Consider the following 27,689-nt stretch of genomic DNA (forward strand, 5'->3'; position numbering starts at 1 on the left):
AAGATGTAAGAGAGGAAGACATGGGAGATATTGGAAAAGTTAAAATAATCGATGGAGTGTACGGCTCCCACTGGAGTTGTAATGGAATAATATCCAGGGCACAGGTGAACTAGCCAGTCCTGGGCAAAAGAATCAGCTCTTCTGAGACAGGGGTGAAAGAAGTTAAAAATAGACATTGTTAGAGATAAGAATAGAGGTGCAGGGAAAGGAAAAGAGAAGCACACTGGGAGAGACCATGCCTAAAGCCTCTATTTTCTCTGTAAGCCGGCCCTGCAACAAACATTAAAGTAATTTCTTCAGGAAGAAGGAAAATAACACCAGATAAAAACCTGGACCTACACAAGGGAAAGAGTGCTGGAAATATAACTTTATATGAGAAAATATAAGAGATATACTTTTTTCAGTTTTAGTCTCTTTTTAAAAATAACTGAAGCAAAAAATAACAACAATGTATTACAGGATTTACTACAAAGTAAAATATATGTCAAAAAGAGCACATAAGGAAGAGGAGTGGTAATTCAAGTAAAGTGCCATAAGCTTCTTACCCTAAATGTAAAGTGATTATTATCGTGTGAAAGTTGCCTAAGTAGACTGTGATAAAAAGAGCCCTAGATCAGTGGTTCTCAAAGTGTGGTCTAGGAGGTCTGAGGAAGGTCAGGTCTAGAAATCCCAACACCTAGCTAACAGAAGTACCAGAAAGAGACTCACACTATATGTTAGCATGATAAAAAGGCTTTAAGAAATTCCGTAGTAAGCAAATTTGTTTAACTTAATGTTTACCAAATTTGATTGACCACAGAACTCACTTTTCAAGTTACACTTATTAACATCTCACAGAACTAGTGTTACCATGAAATATGTTTTGGAAGATACCACTAGTTCTGAGAGACATTAATAAGTATTAAAAAATATCCTAGTCACAATAGGAACACATTGTTTAAAGCCTTACTTTAAACAATGTATGCATTCTTGTATCTAATAAAACCTAAATTAGTAGCTTCATATTTTGAGAAAAAAAAATCACAGGCTTTAGAATAAACCAGATCTGGGTTTCCACTGTGACTTACCACTTACAAGATGAGAAACCTTAGACAAATTACTTATCTTATTGTGAGGATTATATGACATAACATGTATTAGAAAACTGCAAGTTATCTGGCACAGAGTGTTAGGTACTCACTAAATAGCAGATAATGATGATGATAATAAAGATAAACAAGGTCCTTTAGTACCTTCCCCAACACATTTCAAATGAAATTCAGTTCTCAAAGGTTCCTTCTTTTTTGAGAAACAGCGTAAACCATCTCTATTAATTGTCTTTTTTTTTGAGACGGAGTTTCGCTCTTGTTACCCAGGCTGAAGTGCAATGGCTCGATCTCGGCTCACCGCTACCTCCGCCTCCTGGGTTCAGGCAATTCTCCTGCCTCAGTCTCCTGAGTAGCTGGGATTACAGGCACGCGCCACCATGCCCAGCTAATTTTTTGTATTTTTAGTAGAGACGGGGTTTCACCATGTTGACCAGGATGGTCTCGATCTCTCGACCTCGTGATCCACCTGCCTCGGCCTCCCAAAGTGCTGGGATTACAGGCTAATGTCTTTTAAAGAGTGGAATTTATAAGCAGAGTGTGATAGCCAACTAAGAGGATTTACTTACTGAGATGCAAAAAACGTATTACTATTAATACTCCACAATGCCACAGCACAGACATCCAAGGAGAGCATTTCAGTGAAGCTCTAGAATTATTTCTTACGTAAGGTAAAATAATCAAAATATGCATTAAAGCCTTATAATAAAAGGGTAATTGTAATTTAAGCTTAAGTTCTTACTGAAATGTTGTTTAATATAGCTCTAACAGTCACTATGAGTAATGTTTATGCTAATGAACTCATCCATTAATATTCACAGAAGAGGATCTGAAGAGGGAGGAGGAAAGCAGTAGTTATTTCAGGCAGTGAAAATTAGATGAATCTTTGTAGGGACAATATAAAAACCTAGTTAGAATGATAATGAAAAAAAATTGCATATCTTTGGGCAACGAGTCCAACAATGTATAGTGGGCCTTGAAAGCTAGGCAGAATTCAAATTTGATTTGATAGACAGGGAAAAAAAGCACTGTTAAATTCATCATCTTAGGACCCACATAATAAAAACAATGTTGAAGAAAGATGAGGCTATTAGTGACACTTAATTTGCATCAAATAGGGAGTGAGTCAGGAAGACTACTTTATTACTTGAATGATGGCTATACCAAGACATTAGGCTACAAGAGTAAGACATGCTTGTTATATCAATAAATGAGTGAGCAAGTGAACTGTGTTAAAGGGCAAGTAGACAATGGCTCAGTCATTTTTCAGTCAAAGAGGATGAAGGACCAGGCTGAAATAGATGGTCCCACAGTTTTATGTGTAGGTGATGGGGAGAATGGTGGCCCCAGGAGAGAGACCTATAGGGAAAATCTGTTCATTAACATTCTAAAGGTATATAAAAATTAAAATATTCAGTAGAAATTTTAGATATGAAATTAGATTTTTAAGAACTTGCCTCTATATATATATTGTGTGTGTGTGTGTGTGTGTGTGTGCGCGCGCGCGCGCGGGTGCGCATGCGCACGTGTATTTTTTTTTTTTCTGAAACGAGGTCATTTCCTGTCACCCAGGCTGGAGTGCAGCAGTGTGATCTCGGCTCACTGCAACCTCTGCCTCCCTCTCAGGCTCAGAAGATCCTTTCGCTTCAGCTTCCCAAGAAGCTGGGACCACAGGCATGTACCACCGTGCCTGGCTAATTTTTATATTTTTTGTGCAGGCAGGGTTTTGGTCATGTTGCCCAGGCTGGTGTCAAACTCATGAGCTCAAGCGATCCACCTCCCTTGGCCTCCCAAATATCAGCACTTACCAAAGTGTTGATATTACAGGCATGAGCCACCGTACCTGACCAACATATTTCCTTTTTACACAAATATGCAAAGTAAATTACATTAAATATGTAGTATATCCTATGATATGTTTTCCCCCAAGTAAAATTACTTTTAAATTACGTTGGTCTAAGCTATACATAAAATCCACAATGTGGATTTTATGAGAACAATGAGAATACAAGAACACAGGGAGGAGAACATCACACACTGGGGCCTGTCAGGAGGTGGGGGGCAAGGGGAGGGACAGTATTAGCACAAATACCTAATGCATGTGGGGCTTAAAACTGAGATGACAGGTTGACAGGTGGAGCAAATCACCATGGCACTTGTATACCTATGTAACAAACCTGCACATTTGGCACATGTATCCCAGAACTTAAAGTAAAAAAAAGAATTCCCATCCTGGCTAACATGGTGAAACCCCATCTCTACTAAAATTCCAAAAAATTAGCTGGGCGTGGTGGTGGGTGCCTGTGGTCCCAGCTACTCGGGAGGCTGAGGCAGGAGAATCGCTTGAACCCAGGAGGTGGAGGTTGCAGTGAGTGAAGATTTTGCCACCCTACTCCAGCCTGGGTGACAGAGACAGTGTCTCAAAAAGAAAAGAAAAGAAAAATAAATTCGCTTTAATGACAGCCACTGCAGAAGCCAGTAGACTGGATTAAAATGATCTTATTAAATGTAATTCATACATAAATGTCTGTGAATTTAAGTATTATAATTCCTATTTCATAGATAACAAAAAATATATAAGGCAGATTTTTAAAGGGATCAGCTGAGACCAACAGATTTTTCTCTTTTATTATTTTTTTTTAAGACAGAGTCTCACTCTGTTTCCCAGGCTACCACGCAGTGTCTTACTATAGCCTCTAACTCCTTGGCTCAAACAATCCTCCCACCTCAGCCTCCTGAGGACAAACTTGGGACTATAGTTGTATGCCACCAAACTTGGCTAATTTTTGAATTTTTTTATAGAGATGGGGGTCTCACTATGTTGCCGTAGCTGGCCTCAAACTCCTAGCCTCAACTGACCCTCCCACCTAGGCCTCCCAAAGCGCTGAGATTGCAGTTATGAGCCACTGTGCCCAGCCCAGATTTTAATGAACTGAATGGACTCAAGCAATATTCAAACCCAGCTGTCTCTAATTTATCCACAAAAATTGACAAAAGGAGCAACAAAGCAACATACAATAGCAGATAATCCCAATGTAAATAATATACAAAATCTGAAATATATTTTGCCACACCAATCTCAAGTCAAGTATACCTGACTCTCAAACTAGTAGTTAACGATACGATTAAGAAAGAGCACTTTTCAGAAATGTATTCTACATTCTGAGACCTGGGAATGTAATTTCCACTGAAAGCAACAACTTAGGGTTGGAGGGAAAAATGGTTGGGATGGGAGGACAGACCTCTTGCATCTGAGCCCTAAGACTCCTAATAGAACCTAAGGGATTACAAAGATTTAATATTATCATGAAGCAGTATATCTATTTCTTACCATTAATAACTGGTGTGTAAACAACAATCCCAACCAAGTTTGGGTCAGATACAGTTGTGTCCAGAATAAGGCCCCCAATGCTGAAAGAGATAAAATTATATAATTTAGAGAAGAGGAAAGAGAATATACTTGAAGTTATTCAGTACAGGCAGACACCCCTCCTTTTTAAAATAAAATATTCACACATTTTAAAAATAGAGCAAAAAGTAAAATATTCAAAGTAAAAATCAATGTCAACAGTAAAATGTTGAAAATAAAACATGGCATAAGCTCTAGCCCCAAATTTCAGGATTCTGATGTCTACGATATGCTACTTGTGAAAAGAAAAAAGCATATGCTTCCAATGCATTAAAATGTCTGCAAGAGCATACAAGAAATTATTAACCATGTCTATTTCTGGGGGTGAAGGTGACAGGTGACTGACAGTCATTTTATATCCTTCTGTGCTTATTAATTTTTTAAAACCATGCCACTGATCACTCATAATTTAAAAAATAATTTTAAAAAGAGTATGTTTTCACATTTGAAGTAAACAAGGCATAAAAGAGGTGAACTTAATTGTGTTAAAACTAGGTATTGTTAGGATGTGTCTTATTACTGGCAAATTAAAATAATGAGTTGTAGCCACAGAAAGAGCTGATCTTGAGACTAGAAATCTGGAAAACTAACATTTAGTTACATGGTAGCAAGCCATACACTCTCAATGTATCAGTGTAACTTAGAGATCTTTTAAGTTTCCCAGGCCATTATTAATTGGTTAACGTCAGTTTCTGGGTCTATGTAGTATAAAACATTCCCAGTCCTAATATTCCATGGGATCCTGTGCCCAAATCTTCCAGGAAAGTGCCATCCACATTACAGCAAAATAAACTGCATGCTGTCACAGAGTGGGACTGATTGTCAAAATATCAGATCAAATGTTCTTACCACTACCTGATAGTTAACATTAGAAAATTATCAAATCTTTATCATTTTAACTCTTTAGTAAAATAAATTATGCCTTAATATGCCTAAACTGTGGGCGTTCTCATTAAAAAGGTATACCGTAGAGCCCCAAAATAGTCCTCTTTAGGAATATTTTAAGCCCTAATTAAAAGAAAAAAGTACGTATTTCAAGAACAAACTAGTTCTAAGTCAAAGAATAAACCTCCCTGACAAAATATATAGATCATGTTGCAGATATAACATAACAATTGCTAAAAATACATTTTTTAAGATTCCTATTAACCCTGGTGATAAAAGTTACTATAGAAAAAATTAGAAAAGACAAAATAAAGAAAGTAAAAACCAACCCTACTTACATCATTGAGTTACACTGCTAGTATGTTGTTATATAGCGTTATAGACTTTTTTTACTTACATATTTTGTTATTTAAATTGACAATAAAAATTGCACATATTTATCCTATACAACATGTTTTGAAATATGGATATATTGTAGAATGACTAAATCAAGCTAATTAACCTATATATTACTTCACATACTTATTTTTTGTGGTGAGAACACCTAAAATCTACTCTCTTGGCAATTTTGATGAATACAGTATATTGTTATAAACTATAGTTGCCATGTTGTACAATAAATCTCTTGAACATGTTCCTCTAGTCTAACCAAAATTTTTAATCCATTGACCTACACCTCTGCAACCCAGCTGTTTTAACATACACATTTTTTAAAATAAAAATTAAATCATAAGAGTAATTTTATTTGCTTTTATTAAATTTTATTTTTATCACATAGATGTGTGTCATTAAAAAAGTACAGCTGGCATGGTGGCTCATGCCTGTAATCCCAGCATTTCGGGAGGCTGAAGTGAGAGGATTGCTTGAGACCAGTAGTTTAAGACTAGCCATATCAACATAGCGAGACCCTGTCTCTACAAAAGAGTAAAAATATTAGCTGGGTGGGTGCATGCCTGTCGTCCCATCTGCTCAGGAATCTGAGGCAGGATGATTGTTTAAGCCTAGGAGTTTAAGGCTGCAGTGAGTTACAATCAAGCCACTGTGCTTCAGCCTGAGAAACATGCTGAGACCCAATCTCTTAAAAAAAAAAAAAAAGGTATGTATAAGTACCATAAGGTTTATAATAAAATAATAGTCCCTAGCTCCACCTCCAGGTCTTTTTCTCTACTAGGATTTCTTTCTAACTTCTTTAGTAGTTTCTTCTGGCATTTAATTCAATATTTTAAATAACATGCTTATACTGCTATTTCTTCATTTTAAATTTTAGACATTTAGCAAATGACTTCCTACTATGGCAGATGAGGATTTGACCTCTCTTACACTTCCCTCCCCACTTCATCCCTTCTCAAATCCCTTCCTCCCCCCCCCCCCAGCCCACCCTGCTTATCTGGTTATAATTTCTGGTGAAATACTTAGGGTCGACTTTATTACAACAATGGAAATGTCATTAGCTGCAGCTGAGCCACAGAGTGTATTACCGATATTTTCACTTACACTTTTTGCTTTGCCTCATATTTTTCTTTACTTTTTAAGTACCTATTACTAATTCAACCTTACATGTGTTATCAAGTTTATGAAGTACCTTTCAATCCAGTCAAACCCATCAATTCTACTGTTTTTTTTTTTCTCTCCTAGAGACCTCCCTCCTTAAGCCCCCCCACCGCCCCCCCCCACCCCGGCCCCGTCCTCCTGCCAATCTGGATGACTGCCTGTCAAGCCCTGATACACAGCTGTCAGTCATCCTGTACCTTCCCACCAATACCCCGTTTGATCTTGGTCTACATATATAACAAAGTCGCAGTATTTCACAGGATCCTGTTGCCTGAATCCTCCAGGAAAAAAAGCAATCTACATTACAGAAAAATGAAGCACATGCTGCCACAGAATAATTTCTTCTTTCCTGTGTCATCTTCTTATTTCCTAATTTTGATAGACCACACCTCCTTTCAGCTTTATACAAAAGGGTAGAGGGGCAGTAAATTCCATCAGATCCTGCCTGTCTGAAAATTTCTCTAGTCTTCTCTTACACGTTATTGATATTGTGACTATATTTTATGTTCAAAATGATTTTCTCCCAGAATTTTGAAGGGAGCAACACTAAAGTGAAGTGAACCAACACTAAAATGATCACCTGCCAGGCTGGGAAGGGACAGTCACATGGGTGATCATTTTAGTGTTGCTACTGGACATCATTCTGGTTCCCAGTGCTTTATATATAACTTATTTTTTCTCTGGGAACATGATAATATGTTTGGGATTCATGATAATATGCTTTGTTTTGGGTGCCTCCTACTTTATTACACTGGGTACTTAGTAAGCTCTTTCCATCAGGAAGCTCATGTTTTTCAGTTCTGGGAATTTTATTATTTATTTGATAATTTTCTTTCCTTATCATTCACTGCTTATTGTCTCTTTGCTTCCTCGTTTGCTCTTCAGGGGGGTTTCTTTATCTTCCAAGTTTTCTACAGAATTTGTTTCTGCTATTTACGCATTTTTTCATTCCCAAGAGCTCTTCGTGTTTTTCAAATCTTCCTTATTACAGCATTCTGTTCCTATATTATGAATGCAATAGCTTCTCTTATTTATCTGAGGATGTTGATGAGTTTTTGAGAGAACTGATGGCAGTTTCCTTGAGTACCATTTTTTTTTTTTTTGCACTTTTACATTAGTGGCCTCTATGAAATGTCTAGCAGTCCTTTACTGGCAGCCCCTATTTAAGACATACTTGGAGCTCTCTGTACATGGGCAGAGTTTGTCAGCAAGTGGGGTACACAGAAGGCAATCAGGTGGGCTTGCAGCTCTTTCATTAAAGGACTCACAAGGGTTAGTACTTGCAGGTCTGATCTTTTGTGCTGGTGAGTTTCCCCAGAAAGAAATTATCTATTTTTTTGCCTGGGGTAAAAGGCTGTGGGCCAGCATTATACAAAGAAGAGAAAGTGGGATAGGGTTCTCATTATTCAGTATGTAGATTCTTACTTAGTCTTGCTACTTTTCATACAGTGCTTAAGCCATATCCTCACATGTATAGCTGTTTCTAAATCTAGAACCTCTCTGATTTAGGCTCTCCATAGGTTATTCTTGTCTTCTGCCAGGGTGGGAGGGGGCAGTCACATGGGTGGTAAAGCTGGAGAAAGATTTTGGGGATCTAATTGCTCCTTACCTAAACTTATAACCAATCTTTTTCATTGCAGCTTTCAGATGTAGTTGATGCCTTTAATTCCTCTTTCTGGGTTTCTGAGTCTTGCTTCTGATAGGCAGTTACATTTCAGCTTTTTTCATTCTGCTCAGTTAACAGCCCTCCATCTGATTCCTATCTTCCTAATGTTGTCAAATGTCTCACCCTGCTGCCTTCTTTGCTCCCTTTCTGTCTTTGTGGTTTTATAGCATTTGTATTCTCTCACTGTCATTTTAGTAGTTTCAGGAAGGAAAAAGATAGGTTTCTTAATCTACCATGTTTAATAGGAAATTCATACTCTTTTCTAGGTTGTTCTTTTCATCAGATGTATAATAAACATCTTTCCACAGCAATAGAAATGCTGTTATTTTAATGGCTGCTATTCCATTTTGTGACTATATAATAATTTATCTGATCGATACCTTATTGCAAGACCTTTATGTCATTCTGTTTATTTTTGTTATTAAAAACTCTAGGGTGATGAGGATACTTGCAGCTAAATCTTTTACATATGTCCTTAATTACATCTTTAAGTTCATCAGAGTCCTAGATATGGAAGTAGCCAATGGTATATACATTTCCAAGGCTTTCTGATACTCATCTGAGCAAATTAACATTCAGAATAAGTAATGTCCTTGTCAGGTTAACACAAACATACACACACAGAGACAAACACTACTAAATTTTATTCAATCTGGTAAAACTTTAGTTGGAGAGAAGTTTAAAACTGGTAGCCAAATCAGATTCTTTACATCTACTGATTTCATTAATGCCTGTCATTTAAATCTCTTGTTACAATACCTCGGAGAATAATGAATTGACTATATAAAATAATTAACCTAAGAAATAAAAACAGGCAATTCATTTGTTTTAATATGCACATACATATGTGCATATAGAAGACAGACAGACACACACACACACACACACACACACACACACACACATTTTAATACTAACCTACTTATAACCATAGCTGTTATGACAGGCTCCCAGCCTGAGTGGAGAACTGTTCTTGTGGCTGGATGCTTGGCAGCTATTATAATCCAAATAGGAGTTAGAGCCAAGAAAAAGACACCAACTAATGGAGAAATGTAGTAATAGGTCTCTAAAATTAAACAAAAAGAGAGAGACAACATTTCAATCTCTCTTCTATGTAGCAGATCTAAATTATCAACATTTACTAGAAGGTATGACACAAACATATTAACACGCTATGCATTTCCGATAAACGTCAAACGAATTTATAACTGTAGATAAGGTAAAAATATTAAACAATGTAACTGTAAATAACACATTAATTCAACAAACATTTATTAAAATAGTTACATAAACTACATGGAAAGAGCAATAATAACAATACAACAATAAGAACAACAGTAAAAAAGCTAACATTAATTGGGCTCCTACTGTATACCAAGTACTATGCTCAATGCTTTACATTCATCATCTCATTTAATATCCCCACCAATAAAAAATAGATACTGTCATTTCTATTTTATGAAGAAACTGAGGCTTAGAAGCTTCAGGACACAGTAAAGAAATAGGGAGAACTGGAAGAAAATATGTATCTGACACCAAAGTTAGTGCTCTCAACTCTAAAGACAAATAGGATATTGTTTTTGTCCATAGGGATCTTATAGTATAGGCAATCCATGAAATATTGGCTATCTACTGATAACAGATATCCAAGCTCCAAAATGAAATTGAAAAACTAGGTTAAAGGTAAACAGACCTCTTCACTGCGGAACTACTCAGAATCTTTAACACAGCACACTAACCATCATTTGCCCTGACTACCTAGTTTTCACCTCTAGGTCCAACTTAGCTTAAACAAGAAATTTAATTTCAGGTTTCAATTCCCTTATTTCTAAACTGGTAATAATAGTATCTATCTCATGAGGTTATTGTGAGTCTTAAGATAATACCTGTAAGTTAACTAGAATAGTGCCCTGGGGCATAGCTAACATTTGTTAAACATTTACTATTATTATCATTATCATCCCGTTAGCATTAACATCTTGCCTTTTCAGGGACACCAGGGTGAGAGATTGCCAGGCCTGTTATACCTACCTGTGGTAGACTGTCTTACTTGCTCACAAGTATTCATTCCCTCCCCAGTCTTGTTATGTCTTCCTGTAGAGTATACCTCTTTGCCTTGTTGACCTTGGGCTTGGCCATTTGCCTTGCTTTGTAGACATGATGTATGCCACCTCTAAGTAAAATTTTAAACGTGCTTTCAGAAATGACTAGATTTTTTATGTGTGCATATATGTGTATATCTGAACTGCTTTCAGACACTAAATATGAGGCATTGCAAAGACTGTGATTCCTGAGAGAAGGAAAATAAATGAGATAATCCTTTCGATAGCCTCAGCTTTCTGCCTAAAGGCACATAGAGGCCACAGGTTAGAGAGGGAGAACTTCAGTAGAGTGAGGCTGAGGCAGCAGAATTTATGGGGTAGAATACTGAAAGAGAGGAAGCTATCCAAGAAAGAGCCTGAGAACTGAATTCTAAACCATGCATGCATAGGGTGAACTCCAAAAGGCTAGGACAAGAATAACTGGTGAGTTGTAAGCAGAAAAATTTCCAGAGTTTACACAGGGCTGGATGTCATTCAAGATCTAACTCCTTAGAGAAGAGAGGCCTCTTTAACACGGACAGCATTCAGTAGAGACCCTACTGCATCTTAGTAGTAGGGCTGGCCCTAGAGTAAAATCTGCTCTAGAGCTGTCCCAATAAAAGTAAAAGCCAAGTCTGATAAAGCTCAAGCAAATCCACAAATAACTGCCTAAAATAACAAAGTCCAACATTTTGTAAAGAAAAACAAAGCAATCAAGCTCTTAACAACATTACATTTACAATGTCTAGCATCTAACCAAAAATTATTTTTTAAAGTTTAGAATATTTGGTCACATTTACAAATTTAGTTAAATGCCCTGAGAGATCCTATTTACTTTAGACATATGATGTATATCACAAATGTTTCCAAGTACTGAATCTTTATAAACCTCATAAACAATGTATAAATATGGTAACTCACATTTTTATAAATATTGATATAATGCATACAAATTTGGTAAGATTTCTATTTAACAATCACATGAATAAGTCAATTACTTAAATACACTTTTTTTTTTTTTTTGAGACAGGGTTTCGCTCTGTCTCCCAGGCTGGAGTGCAGTGGCACGATCTTGGCTTGGCTCACTGCAACATCCACCTCCTGGATTCAAGCAATTCTCCTGTCTTAGCCTCCTGAGTAGCTGGGACTTCAGGCACACACCACCACACCCATCTAACTTTTGTATTTTTAGTAGAGACGGGGTTTTGCCATGTTGGCCAGGCTGATCTCAAACTCCTCAACTCAAGTGATCTGTCTGCCTCAGCCTCCCAAAGTGCTGGGATTACAGGCATGAGCCACCATGCCAGGCCTTAAATATAAATTTTAAAGTGGAATTAGATAACTGACATGTTACTCTAACGAGCTAAGTTACAAGTATATAAAATGGCTTGTAATTATTAACTCTATGAGTTTGATTCTCAATTCATATTTCATTGTAAATCTCCCTAGGGTTAAAACCTGCATATCCCTTATTGAAAGTCTTATCATCTCAAGGCATTTTTTTGATAATATCATTTTAGCTGATCAAAGTTTCATTATTATCAGAGATTTCAGCTAGGACATTCCTGGCTGCTTCTCCATAATGCTAATTTATTATGCAGAGTAAATACTTTTTAACTAAAAGGTAGTTTATCTCACAGTCCTATAACCTACAGCCTTAGATTACTTAATCTAAGTTAAACGTTACTTAATTTTTTGATCTTACAGAACACTGCAACCCTTATCCCAACTCTTATCTTTGATTGATTTTTGTATCTTTAGCTTCTTAAAATATTTTAAGATCTTTTCACCTATGACTAAAGATGCTCGAACTACAGAAACCCCAAATTTTTATTTTTTCCACATCACGTAGGAAAAAGCAATTATTATAGATGTTAAAATAAAGATAAATTTTACCCCTAAGCTTTTGTATGGATTTGCCATCACATCTTGAAAATAATTACACTAACAAAATTAATTTTTGTATTTTCTTCTATTTAAAGAAATATGACTAATGCTACATTGTGTCATTTTCTCCATGATTTTTTAAAGGATGAAAAAAACCTTTCATTTGTTGAATGGATTCCCAGTTCTCCTTGTAAGCCAATAGATAAGGATGAATAACATCCCAGTTAGGAAGCATTTCAATCTACTAAAATGACTAAGGTTGCCAACAATCTCTTTAATATAACTTAATTGAAAACAAAATGCATTTTTTGCACCACTAAACCCAAATGAAAATAACTATTCTGCTAGGTCAGATCATCTTAATATTTTATTCTCAGGTCAAGAGAGGAGCACCCTGCTAGACTTTAAAGAAGTTATCCTCAACATTAAATCTCTGGAAGGACTTCTGAAGTTGAAAAAAGCACCCACACCCCAGAATCACTGCCCTGAATTTTCAAAGAGGAGAAAAAATGCCTTAGTAAATAAACTACAAATAATGAGCAGGCAGTTCCTTAAAAAGTTAAAACAGAGTTCAATTTGACCCAGCAATTCTACTCCTTCATGTACACCCAACAGAATGGAAAATGTATTTACATAAAAACATGTACCTTACACAAAAACTTGAACGTTCATAGCAGCACTATCCATAATGGCCAAAAAGTGAAGCAACCTAAATGTTCATCAAATGGTGAATAAATAAAACATAGTGTATCCATAAATGGAATATTACTTGGTCATTATGCTAAGTGAAAGATGCCAGACACAAAAGGTCACATATCATATGATTACTTTTATATAAAATGCCCAACTAGGCAAATCCAAAAAGAAGGTAGATTGGTGATTGTTAGAGGAGGGGTGGAATGAGGAGGAACCGCCAAAGTATTTTGTTTTGTTTACAGACAGGGTCTCACTTTGTCACCCAGGATGGAGTGCCGTCGCATAATCTTGGCCCAGTGCAGCCTTGAACTCCTGGGCTCAAGTGATCCTCCCATCTCAGCCTCCCAAAGTGCTGGGATTACAGGCATGAGCCACCACGCCAGCCCCAGCATTTCTGTTTGAGGTGATGACAATGTTCTGGAATTAGATCACGGCGATGCTTATAGAATCTTATGAATATACCAAAACCCACTGAACTGTACATTTTAAAAAGGTGAATTACATGGCATGTGAATTACGTCCAGTTTTTAACATTCCTCACAGAGGGGAAAACAGGAGGGAGGACTATATTCTTCAAAAGTGTCAATGTCATTAAAGACAAAGGATATATATATATGTACATAGAGAAAGAGAACAAAAGATAAAGCAAATGGGGTAAAATGTTAACCTCAGGTAATCTAGGTAAAGAGTATGCAGGCATTTTTTTTTGTACTGTTTTGATGTTTGCAACTATTCTATAAATATATTATCTTCAAATAAAAGTTTTAAAATGTTAAAATAGTGAGAAACCCATGATAAAACCCAAATTTCCAAATGATTTACTATAAATGTGTTCTACTTCAATTACCTGCAAAATCCAACATGCCCATTCCCACCAAATTAAACCATATGGACAATTCTATAGGACCCTCCTAATTTATTCCTGGCTAACTTCTGATCTAATTTTGGTAGGCAGGGAAAATTACAAATGTATAAAAAAGATGCTACAAACTTTCCTCTTTTTTGGATATACTGGTGTTTTACAGCTGTCGTAAAATTAAAGAATTACTTTTAGAAAACCATCAGTGACACAAGCAACAAGAAGAAATAGTCAATTAAAAGCCAACTATGAACTTCTGCATTCACATTAAAATGTAAAATCATCTTTCTTCTAAATGAAATACATTTAAAAGATCCCAGTTAAAATAATATTTTATATTAAAATCTGGGTATATCATAATGGGTATAGGGTAGGCTGAATAAAATCTATAATAATACACAGAATCTGTTAATGCCACCTTATATGGCAAAGGGGGCTTTGTAGATATGATTAAGTCAAGAATTTTGACATGGGAATATTATTCTGGATTATTTGTGTGAGCCCTAAATATAATCACAGATATCCTTATAGGAGGGAGGCAGGAGCAGATTTGGCTGCAGAAGAGGAAAAGGCAATGTGACCACAGAAGCGGAGACTGCAGTCATCGTGGGTACCTGCCAAGACCACCAGCAGACAGCCACCAGAAGATGGAAGAGGCAAGGGACAGATTCTTCCCTGAAACCTCCCGAAGGATCCAACCCTGATGACACTTTGATGTTAGTCCTGTATAACTCATTTTGAATTTATACTTAATTGTAATTGTTCTAGCTTCCAGAACTGTAAAAACAAAACAAACAAACAAACAAACCCAAAAAACATTTCTATTGTTTTAAGCCACAGGGTTTGTGGTAATTTGTTACAACAGCAATAGATAATACATGCATATTTGAAACTTTTTGGAATTTAAAGCCTAATAAATGTCCGTGTACATTAATACTGATTCTGTAATATAGGCAAACTATAGAAAAGTAAAGATTAACACAGCAAAAGTGGTTCAAATTGTTCTGATGCCACCTAACTGGCAAACATAACTAGCATCTTTTGTGATTCAGTGTTCACCTTTTATATTGTTGACGGCATTTCCCAACTGCTATTATATCATTTCATTAATAGTGTTCATCATTCTCACCCCAAATTCTTCTGAAATATGTAGCTGAAATGATTGACAATTTTTATATATTAGCTGTTTCTATGTAACAACAAAGCAAATGGGCACTGCCAGTTGCGATTTTTTCTTAAATGCCCCTTAAGAATCAATCTACATTTTCTCAGGGAACTGATATTCTAGAAATCACTCTAGCCTAAGATGGTATGGTGCTAAAAATGCCTCAAGCATGGAGACATTCAAGATAAATTTAGATTCTATTCACACCACTTCATTAAGGCAATGATATTCTAGAATGGTCTGTAAATAACCAGGTGGCATCCTAACAAGGATTCTCCATAGGAATGCAATACCCTGAGGCTAACAGCTTCAGCTAAGCCATCTTTTTAAGTTAATCTTGAAAAATGAAAAATCAATTAACATTTTGCTTCTCAGATCTCGTGTAAACATAAAAAATCTAATAATTTTTTCAAATCAATAAATATGTTCACATAGGAATTATATAACCATGCAGTTATAAATATGTTAAAAGTAATTTTAAAATCTTCTTGAAATGTATGTAAACAGAAAGAGCAACAATCATGAGCAACTGGAACATATATTCCAGTTACTGGCCCAATATTGAATCCTGTTAATAGCTTTTAAAGATCATTATATGTTTAAAGATTACTATATGAATGCATAAATGCCTTTATATTGTCCCTGCAAACCATACAAAAGTATATCAGAACCCAGAGCTTAGATTACTCTCTGAACTTTTCTATTTCCATTTGAAATAGATCTTTTCTAGCCATGTGTTGCCATTTTTATTTTTCAATAGTTGTACTAATTTCTAGATACTTCCTGCTAAGGCAAGATATCCTTCCAATGTTTCCCCAATACTATGTCCTCATCAAAACGATTTTGTTACAATCCATTATTTTATTGGACAGTTACTGTGCCAAAATCATTCTGAATAACTTCTAATCATATTAATTAGAGTGCTTTCAAAAGGAACAAAGCATTTGGTGAAGTACTGTTTATTAAGCATCTATTTTGTATATGGCACTATAGAGTGCTAGAAAGAAATGAAAAACACAGTTTTGTCCTCAAGAAGCTTATCTCCTCATAAGAGAAGGTACCACATTTACAGAAAAAGCAATAATGACCAGCTAAACATTAAACATGTCATAAAGAAGTGTCAATTATGTGCTATAGGAATTCAGAGGAGAAAAAAGATCACCTAAGATTAGGAAAATCCATAAATATAACCCTTAAAAATGAGAAGGATTTGGACTGGCCTTGATGGGGAGAAGAGAATGAACTGGGGGAGAGGAATGAGGAATGAATTGAGGGAGGAGACTAAGTAAAAAAATAGATAGTATATGAGATCAGTAAACAGCTGAGTTTGGCTGGAGGAAAAGGTACAGAATGGGAGAAGCAGCCAGAAGCTTGAGAAGTTATGTTTCCAACTGACTCCAAAAGGCCTAAATACCAGGCTAAAAACTTTAACTTTATTTATCAAGCAATAAAGAGTTACACAGGATGACTACAAAAAATAAAGTCAATTGGAATAAATAAAGTTTTGGGCTTGTTTGCTTTGTTCTTTTTTGGAAGAATAGAGGGGAAAAGGGGGAGAATTCCTTATTTACTTCAGATATCAGAAATCAGCAAATTTTTGCAGGAGCTAAAGAAAGGTAGCACACATTGGCTGGGCCTGGTGGCTCAAAGCTGTAATCCCAGCACTTTGGGAGGCCGAGATGTATGGATCACCTGAGGTCAGGAGTTCGAGACCAGCCTGGCCAACATGGCGAAACCTCGTCTCTGCTAAAATACAAAAATTAGCCGGGCATGTTGGTGGGTGCCTGTAATCCTAGTTACTCAAGATGCTGAGGCAGGAGAACTGCTTGAGCCTGGGAGGCAGAGATTACAGTGAGCCAAGACTGTGCCACTGCACTCCAGCCTGGGCGACACAGCGAGACTCCGTCTCCAAAAAAAAAAAAAAAGAAACGAAAAGAAAAGTTAGCACACATCAAATGGAAACAGAGAACCTTAGTACATGTATGAAAACTAACTGGACACGATAAGCTATTCAGTCATGTCAGAATACCCAGAATTCTGAGTAGTTGAATAAGACCTTTTTTTTTTGATACATACTTAGGGTGTACAACTTGATGATTTGATAGACATATATATATATATAGTTATATGGTTAGTGATATAGTTAAATGGTTACTACAGTCAAGTGATTTAACATCTATTGTCTCAGATATTTATCCCCTTTCCACTTTTTTGTGGTAATTGCATCTAAAGTCTGCCTTGGCAAAATTCTAGTTATAACACAATATTACTATAGTCCTCATGCTGTAGTCATTGAATCTCTGGATTTATTCATCCTACATAACTACAACTTTGTACCCTTTGATCTACATCTCCCCATTTCCTGCCTACCCTCCACCCCTAACCCTCATCCCCCGTAACTACCATTCTACTCTTTGTTTCTATGTATCTGACATCTTTTTAAAGATTCTCTATATAAATGAGATTATGCAGTATTTTTACTTCTGTGTCTGGCTTATTTCACTTGACATAATGTCTTCCAGGTTCATTCACGTTGTTGCAAATAGCAGATTCTCCTTTTTTAAGACTGAATAATATTGCATTGTATATACACTATAATTTTGTTATTTACTCATCCATCAGGAACATTTAGGCTGTTTCCATATGTTGGCTATTGTGAATAATGCTGCAATGAACATGAGAGTGCAAATATCTCTGTGAGAGGGTGATTTCATTCCCTTTGGATATATACCCAAAAGGGAGATTGCTGAGTCATGTAGTAGTTCTATTTTTATTTTTTTTAGGAACTCCCACACAGTTTTCCATTAAAATTGCACCAATCTACATTTCTACCAACAGTGTACAAGGGTTCCTTTCCTTTTCTCCACCTCCTTGCCAACACTCATTACCTTTCTTATTAATCATAGCTATTCTAACAGGCGTGAGGTGATATCTCACTGCAGTTTTGGTTTGCTTTTCTTTGATTAGTGACATTGAGTCCATTTTCATACACTTGTTCGTCATTTTTATGTGCTGTTGGGGGAAATGTCTACTCAGGTCCTTTGAACAGTTTTTAACTGGATTATGTTTGTTTTTTTTTAATATTGAGCTGTGTGGGCTCCTTATATATTTTGGATATTAACTCCTTATCAAATATATGGTTCACAAATATCATCTCCCAATCCACAAGATGCCATTTCCTTTTCATTTTGTGGATTATTTTGCTGTGCAGAAATTTTTTAATTTCGGTGTAGTCTCACTTATTTTTGCTTTTATTGCCTGAGTTTTTGATGTGATATCCAAAAAATCATTGCCAAAGCCAACATCAAGGAGCTTTTCTCCTATGTTTTCTTTTTTTTTTTGAGACGGAGTTTCACGCTTGTTACCCAGGCTGGAGTGCAATGGCGCGATCTCGGCTCACCGCAACCTCCGCCTCCTGGGTTCAGGCAATTCTCCTGCCTCAGCCTCCTGAGTAGCTGGGATTACAGGCACGCACCACCGTGCCCAGCTAATTTTTTGTATTTTTAGTAGAGACGGAGTTTCACCATGTTGACCAGGATGGTCTCGATCTCTTGACCTCGTGATCCACCCGCCTCAGCCTCCCAAAGTGCTGGGATTACAGGCTTCAGCCACCGCGCCCGGCCTCTCCTATGTTTTCTACTAGGAGTTACATGGCTTCAGGTCTTACATTTAGGTTTTTAATCTATTTTATTTTTTTATGTATGTGTAAGATAAAAGTCCAGCTTCATTCTTTTGCATACGGATATCCAGTTTTCTCAACACCATTTATTGAAGATACTATTCTTTCCCAATTGTGTCTTCTTGGTGCCCTTGTTAAAAATTAGTTGTTAAAAATGTTTATGTTTGGGTTTGCTTCTGGGCTGTCTATCATATTCCATTGTCTGTTCTCATGCCAGTACTATAACTTCTTTGATTACTATAGCTATGTGACATAATTTGAAATCAGGAAGTGTGATGTCTCCAACTTTGTTTTTCCTAAGATTGCTTTGTCTATTCAGGGTCTTTTGTGGTTCCATATGATTTTTATAATTCTTTTTTCTATTTCTGTGAAGAATGCCATTGAAATTTTGTTGGGAAATGCATTGAACCTGTATACTGCTTTGGATAGTATAGATGAAACTAATTCTTCCAATCCATAAACATGGAATAACTTTCCATTTATTTGTGTCTTCCTCAATTTATTTCATTAATGTTTAATAGTTTTTATTGTAGAGATATTTCACATCCTTGGTTAAATTTATTTCTAGGTACTTTAATTAACACACTGTGCTGTATCACACTGATTGATCTGTATATGTTAAACCATACTTGCATCCCAGGGATGAATCCCACTTGGTCATGATGTATAATATTCTTTATGAATTGTTAAATTAAGTTTGCTAGTATGTTATTGAAGATTTTTGCAGCTGTGTTCATCAGAGATATTGGCCTATAGTTTCCATTTCTGTCATTGTTTTTTATGTTGTTTTTGCTTTTGTTTTAGAGATGGGAGTCTCACTATATTGCCCAGGCAGGACTCCAACTCCCAGGCTCAAGTGATCCTCCCACCTCAGCCTCCAGAGTAACTAGAACTACTGGTATGGGGCACCACACCTAACTAGTTTTGTTTTCTTGTGTTATCTTTGGAAAATTGTTATCAGGTGATACTGACCTTATAAAATGAGTGGGGTGCAGTGGCTCACACCTGTAATTTCAGCAACTCAGGAGGCTGAGGCAGAAGGATTGTTTTAGGCCACAAGTTTGAGACCAGCCTAGACAATATAGTGAGACCCTGTCTCTAAAAAAAAAAGTTTTTAATTAGCCAGTCATGGTTGTATGTACTTGTAGTTCCTGATACTTAAGAGGCTGAGATGGAAGGACTGCTTGAGCCCAGGAGTTCAGGGATGCAATGAGCTGTAATCATGCCACTGAACTCCAGGCTGGGTGACAGAACAAGACCCCCATCTCTGAAAAATAAAAATAAAGGTAATGAGTTTGAAGTATTCCCTCTAGTTCTAAGTTTTTGGAAGATAAGGATTGGTACTAATTATTTGAATGTTTGGTAGAATTCAGTCATGAAGCCATCTGGTCCTGGGCTTTTCTTTGTTGGGAGCCTTTTTTTAATTTGAGGCGGAGTTTCGCTGTTGTTACCCAGACTGGAGTGCAATGGCACGATCTCGGCTCACCGCAACCTCCGCCTCCTGGGTTCCAGCAATTCTCCTGCCTCAGCCTCCCGAGTAGCTGGGACTACAGGCATGCACCACCACGCCCAGCTACATTTTGTATTTTTAGTAGAGACAGGGTTTCACCTTGTTGACCAGAATGGTCTTGATCTCTTGACCTCATGATGCACCCGCCTCAGCCTCCCAACGTGCTGGGATTATAGGCGTGAGCCACAGCACCTGGCCAGGGAGGCTTTTAATTACTACTTTAATCACTCTATTTGTTATGTTTGTTCAGGCTTAATTTCTTTCTCATTCAGTTTTAGCAGGTATATGTTTCTAAGAATTTATCCGTTTCCTCTAGGTTATTTAATTTGTTGGCTTCAAATTGTTCATGATCATCTCTAGGGATCTTTTTTATTTCTGAGGTATCCACTGTCATGTCTCCACTTTTATTTCTGATTTTATTTATTTCAGTCTTCTCTTTTTTTTTCTTAGTCTAGCTAAGTCTTTGTCACTTTTATTTGTTAGGAGAGCCAACTAAATTTTGTTAATGTATTCTTTCGTTTTTATTTATTTCTGCACTGATCCCTAATTTATACATAACCATACATACACATATATATTTATACATCATTTTCTAATGTATTCTTTAGTTATTCTCTATTTATTTCTGCTCTTGTCTTTATTATCTCCTTCCTTCTGCTAACTTTAGTTTACTTTATTCTTCTTTTTCTAGTCCCTTGAAGTGTAACATTTGGTTGTTTGAGATCTTCTTTCCAAATGCAGGTGTCTATCACTATTAACTTCCCTCCTAGAGCTGCTTTTGCTGTCTCCCTTAGGTTTTGGTGTGTTGTGTTTCCATCTTCATTTGTCTCAACGTATTTTTTCAATTTCCCTTTGGATTTCTTCTTTGACCTCTTGTTCAGGAGCATGATGTTTGATTTTCACCTTTTTGAATTTTCAGATTTTTTTCTTATTGTTGATTCCTAGTTTCATACCACTGTGGTCATAAAAGATACTTGATATGGTTTCAGTCTTCTTAAAGTCTTCTTTGTTGAGACTTGTTTTGTGGCCTAACATATGATCTATCCTGGATAATGTTCAATGTGCACTTGGAAAGAACGTGTATTCTGCTGCTGTTGGATGGAATGTTTTGTGTATATCTGCTAAGTCCATTTGGCCTAAAGTGTAGTTCAAGTCCAATGTTTCCTAACTGATTTTCTGTCTAGATGATCTCTCCAGCGTTGAAAGTGGGGTACTGAAGTCCCCTGCTACTACTGTCTTACTATTTTCCCCTTCATATATGTTAACAATTGATCATATATGTATTTAGGCGCTCTGATGTTATGTGCATATATATTCATAATTGTTACATCTTCTTGATGAATTGAGCCCATAAGACTTTTCTTAATGTCCAATTCTTTGCGCACTATACAATACATGGCCTCTATAAAGCCTACTGCTATCATAAAATCCTCTTTTTATCTCTAAAGACTGCTAAGTATTTTCAATATAGTTCAGAAAATAAATTTGGTTTCCAAGAGCGAAGCTTTTCAGCAGGATGAATGGGGTCTTCGAATGTAAATGTGCCTGTTCCTAAGTTTGTATTCAGAATAAAAAAAGAAGGCATCCAACTGCTGATCTTATGAGGCCCCCTAGTGCTCAGAGCAGACACTTTTGCAATCTGAACATAGACACTTTAGAAATATCTTTAACTCTTAAATGAACTATGGAATTGATCTGTAGCACAGTAAGAAATATCTCTTTAGGGGAGTCGATGCAGAAAAAATGGAAAAGACCATTTTAGTTCATTCATCGTGAATTCTTTGAGCCAACATTCAGAAGACAAGCATTAGAAAATCTTAAGCAATATTTAATAATATTATTTTTCAAAATCATGATCTGTGATAGTAACATTCCTTTTTACTTTATTTCTTGATCCAGTTAAATTATTAATGCATCACTGTATAACATTCAAAATATTCAAAGCTTTAGATAGTAACACATTATGATCACATCTTTTATAAGGAGAGTTTATCCCTTGTATAATTTTAAAATATACAATTTTAGGCAGGGCGCAGTGGCTCACACATTTAATCCTAGCACTTGGTAGGACAGGGCAGGCAGATTGCCCAAGCTCAGGAGTTTGAGACCAATTTGGGCAACATGGCAAAACCCCGTCTCTACTAAAAATACAAAAAATTAGTCGGGCATGGTGGTGTACACCTGTAGTCCCACCTTCTCAGGAGACTGAGGCACAATAATCACTTGAACCCTGGAGGTGGAGGTTGCCTTACTACTTGGAAGGCTGAGGCAGGAGAATTGCTTGAACCTAGGAGGCAGAGGTTACAGTGAGCCTAAATCGTGCCACTGCACCCCAGCCTGGGCAATAGAGGGAGACTATGTCTCAAAAAATTAATTAATTAATTAATTAAATGTAATTAACTTGTAAAGGTCAGTGTGCATTATTTCCCTCAATAGTTGTTTATCTTCTGAAATCTCACAGTGCTTACGTCCGTAACATTATAACAATTGTCATGTTTACCATGATAACATTCTTTAATGGCATTCTCTGTCTTACTTTCTTACCACTGTCTTTAACTGAGGAGATATCTGGTATTTACAAGCAGCTGCTTATAAATAATGTGTTATAAATAAAAATGTGCTATAAATGACTTAGTAGTAATTTAAATACACAAAGCTGCAAATAATATACCTGTATTTGTTATGTATATAGGGGAACCCATCCCAGAACCACTACCAGCCCTCCATCCCTACCCCACCCTCTATGTTCCTGGGCAAACCCACAGAATTTGTCCTTTTAATTAAATTTAGCCATAATCCTTTATCCTCTCTTCTACTTCTCTTTTCCTCTCTCTTTCCTACTCCTCAAATTGGGAGAGACTTATCTAATTAGTAATACTAGGGAAAGGGGCACTAACTCATGCCTAACTCAAGATATTACTGGTTTTCTCTTTTGAGATACAGCCTATTAGTGACAGTCTCTATTCCCCAATACAGTTAACAGCTTGTTCTATGGGGTGAGGACTAAAAGTGTCCAGCTGTCTGCCTGAGACTGTGTGGGTGAGTTTAATAGAGCAGAAGAAGAATATCAAGTCACATTTTCTAATACTAGCCATAAGCTAATATTTCAATCCCTGACTTCAGCATCTATTTCTAAATTGTATAATAATTTAGAGAAGGAAAAAGTCTTATCAATTTATCATCCAAACAATGTACATTAGAGCAGATTTAAGATTATCCCTTTAATAACGTAACTTATTTTCTGTGCTTTGAGTGGGAGAGAAGGGAATTAAATGTTGTCCTTAAAATACTTGAACATGGGCCGGGCACGGTGGCTCATGCCTGTAATCCCAGCACTTTGGGAGGCCGATGCGGGGGGATCACGAGGTCAAGAGATCGAGACCATCCTGGTCAACAAGGCGAAACCCCGTCTCTACTAAAAATACAAAAATTAGCTGGGCATGGTGGTGTGCGCCTGTAGTCCCAGCTACTCAGGAGGCTGAGGCAGGAGAATTGCTGGAACCCAGAAGGCGGAGGTTGCGGTGAGCCAAGATCGTGCCATTGCACTCCAGTCTGGGTAACAAGAGCGAAACTCCGTCTCAAAAAAAAAAAAAAAAACTTGAACATTTATCATTCTTTGCAAATTGCCCAACAACATCAAAAACCCAAGACCTTTGGGAACAAGAGCTTATATTTAGGCCATTGATCATTTATTGTACCTCACTTAAAGTGGATTGGACTTTATCTTCTAAATGAGAGAAATGTTTCTTAAACATATACACCAAGTCTTATTTAATATTGATTTTATGCCACTCACTAAATAACGTAAGGCAATCTTATATAATAAATGAAGCTTCCTTGATATCTAAAAAAAGTCACAGAAAACTACTGCCATTGGTTAAAGCCCTTTCTTTATTTCGAGAACATATATCTGAGACCCTTCTTCTTCAAACAAAATGTGCTTTAGATTTATTTTAAAGTATACCATAAATCTGTATAGAATGTATGAACATATGTGAGGGTATATGAACAAATGTTTGCTTGGCTTATATACTCATTTTTTTTCTTGTATTACTGTTAGTTTCTGTTTCAATTTGGCATCTAAAAATAATAAAAACCAAAATGAACTTTTAGCATTTAATCAAGGCTCACAAATCATATTTATTTACCATTTACCATTTGCCATTTACCCAGAACATAAATTTGCATTAAAGCAATTCATTAGATTCCGTAAATACTCTATCCCTATTCATCAAGAATTGCATACATGACTCCAACTTTACACAGCATTCAGGCTAATTTTCATGGTGATTTTTTTTCTTTTTGTTAACTGCCATGAAGCTACTTATTGGTGTGGGTTTATGATGGGGAAAAAAACATTCCATTGGCAAATTTTTAGTACCACTTATAAGCTTATATTCTGAGATGGCTCTATGCAGAGAACACTGCCGGTTGACTCCTAGCTGCTGTACATTTAGAGGAAAGGACAGAAATCACAAAGTATGATAAGCCTGTGTTCAACTTTTTTACTAGTAGTTGCATAAACTTGGATAATATACATATCTTCTGTGATCCTTGTTTTTTTCCCTCTAAAATTAGAGATGATAATCCTTATTTTATAGAATTTTAAACTCAACAAGAAAAAAAAAGTGAGAACCATAACACATAGTAGGTATAAATCAAATGATCGTTATCCTAATCAGTCTCAACAACAGTTCTAATGCAAATGAAGTTTACCACGGGATTCATGGCATTAGTGCAACAGTATTTATTTAAAGAGACTTGAGACAGCACATAGTATTTAGTTTTAAATCAACTTACCAAGACAGGAGTATAAACCCTGACTTATCCAAGCCAATATGGCAAGAGTTATAAGGTCACCAAAACTAGCAGCAATGGGTGTAGCAACATTATCAGGATTTATACCAGTCTTCTTTGAACCAACGATAACCCCAACCATTATTATTCCTAGAAGAAAGAATGTTCATTACATTTTAGGCAATGATTTAAAGAAAATCAGTCCCCCAAATACCAAAATGTGTAGGACAGACAAACAGCATAACAGTTCCAGTTAGACTGCTTAGATAAGCTGACTAAAGCAAACAAAACATTCACTCTAATGCTTTGGCAAAATGCCTTTCAACAAACTCCAAGGGGGGATCATAGAAAATTTAAGAAGTTCAGTGTTGCATTTAGAGGTCTGAAAGCTACTAAAATTATGTTAAAGCTAAAATTTCAAATTTAGTGACATGTTTATCTTAGTTGTAATCTATTTGTGTGTATTGAATCCAAAGATTTAAATTTTAACCCTCAAATAAAGTATGAAAGCATAAAATAAAAGGTGAGTCATATTTATATGTACAACAACTGCAAAGAAGACCAACAAAACCAGATTTGTTCACATATGGTAGCTAGAAACGCTTGTTTCGTTTTATTATAATTATAATTATTACTATTTTTGAGATGGCGTCACACTGTTGCCAGGCTGGAGTGCAGTAGCCCGATCTCAGCTCATTGCAACCTCTGCCTCCCAGGTTCAAGCGGCTTCCCTGCCTCAGCCTCCCAAATAGCTGGGACTACAGGCACGCACCACTACACCCAGCTAATTTTTGTGTTTTTAGTAGAGATGGGGTTTCACCATGTTGGCCAGGACAGTCTCTATCTCTTGACCTCGTGATCCGCCCACCTCAGCCTCCCAAAGTGCTGGGATTACAGGTGTGAAACACTGCGCCTGGCCTCATTTTATTATTTAAAGGCATTGAAGTATTAAGCAACAGGACATAATTAAATTTTAAAACACTGAAGGCCACAACACAAGAAACAATCTTTGTAAAAGATATTCTTTAAACCTGAAGTTTCTGTCTATAAACCTACAAAAGAACAGAAGATGAAAATTTAACTGTGTACTTGTGCTTTTACATCCTAATTTTCTTAAATCATACGAATGAGATAAAACTGTTAGCATTTATATCCACATTAAATTGTATATTTTCTCACACCAAGATATTCATTAAGAGGATGTAGTACAGAGAAAACTTTAAATGTGTTAACCACAAATCAATATGAAAACCTAAATATGGCTATGGGGAAAAAAAAGTACGGAATTTCACTGCATTTTTAGAGTTAAAATGACTCTAAATGTTTTTGTTCCAGCATACTCACTTTATAGATAATAAAACTGAGGTCTTATAGAGTAGGGCTTAAATTCTTACGTAAGTCACACAGCTTGTGACTCTAGCCCAGTGCTTTTTACTCTACCTATTAAAGCCAAAATTTTAATAAGCAGAAATTTTGTCTCATCAAACAACGCCTTACATTTTAATATTCTGGAAGCTTTTAAAATTACTAGACTTACCTTTCCCATAATATCACTGAAAAAGAAAAAAGCAACAGCAGAAAACTTAAAAATACATTATGTAATATTCAAACAAGATGTAAGTGCTTAGAATCTTTTTCCAAAATCAGCATATTTAAAGATGTATATGGGAAGTTCTCTGATACATAGTACCATCTAAAGCTTTTCAGCTGAAAACAAACTTTTGCATGTATCATAGTCCAGTGGGAAAGAGCTAGGAGTCAGAAACTTGGGTTTTAGTTCTGATTCTGCTGGTAACAAGTTGATGAGATTGGACAAGTCACCTTACCTGAGTTAAGTTTTCTCACCTACAAATATGGCTAAGAGTTTCTTCTTTACATATACTAAAGTGGTTATAAAGGTGAAGTTATCATAAAATTACAACACACATTATTCAAAGTAAGAAGCTTTAAACAAATACATTTTAAAATTCTGAATTTTTGGAAATTTTGCAAAGCTTTCAGATACTTGTTAGGCTAAAAAATGAAAGAAAATCAGAGAGAAAAAAGACGCAAATGAGCCTAAAAGCACAGCATGCTGATGGTATAACACGCTTTTGTACCAAAAATTTAATTTTCCAATAGCTTAACTTCACTCTGTTTTGGTCAATGTTAACTCCATTCAACATAGCAATTCTTTAAAAAGACAAGAAACTACTCCTGATATAATTAAAGTGCTAAAACAAAATGCTTAAAATGTTTTGGAAGTCAAGCCACAATTTTAATAAGATTCCCCTAAATTCCCAGAACCTAGCCAAAAAAGTTAGCTGCACTGTATGATCACCTAATATGATAATAATCCATTTAAAACTTTGCTGGTGATATAAGGGCAAGAAAATGGCAATTATAAAATAAAAAAAACCAAAGTCTTTATGATTATGAT

At 36.2% G+C, this 27,689-nt stretch overlaps 1 protein-coding gene and 1 long non-coding RNA gene across 4 annotated transcripts in view; one reads left to right on the forward strand and one right to left on the reverse strand.

Annotated features, from left to right (window-relative positions):
* Window positions 1–16,785, forward strand: part of LOC118144328 (uncharacterized) — an 86,575-nt gene extending 69,790 nt beyond the window's left edge. Inside the window, exon 3 of the long non-coding RNA XR_004729047.3 lies at window positions 14,651–16,785. This is a non-coding gene — a long non-coding RNA (uncharacterized LOC118144328). The remainder of the gene's footprint in view (window positions 1–14,650) is intronic.
* SLC41A2 (solute carrier family 41 member 2) overlaps window positions 1–27,689 on the reverse strand; it is a 163,558-nt gene that overhangs the window by 65,850 nt on the left and 70,019 nt on the right. For all 3 annotated transcript variants that reach the window (XM_035257448.2, XM_009004522.4, XM_009004521.4), the window contains exons 6-8: window positions 25,274–25,420; window positions 9,515–9,662; window positions 4,417–4,496 (exon numbers count right to left, since the gene is read on the reverse strand). In XM_035257448.2, the coding sequence (XP_035113339.1) occupies window positions 4,417–4,496; window positions 9,515–9,662; window positions 25,274–25,420 (375 nt within the window). The remainder of the gene's footprint in view (window positions 1–4,416; window positions 4,497–9,514; window positions 9,663–25,273; window positions 25,421–27,689) is intronic.

The sequence above is a fragment of the Callithrix jacchus genome, chromosome 9 (assembly GCF_049354715.1).
Source record: "Callithrix jacchus isolate 240 chromosome 9, calJac240_pri, whole genome shotgun sequence".
NCBI classification, from domain to species: Eukaryota; Metazoa; Chordata; class Mammalia; order Primates; family Cebidae; genus Callithrix; species Callithrix jacchus.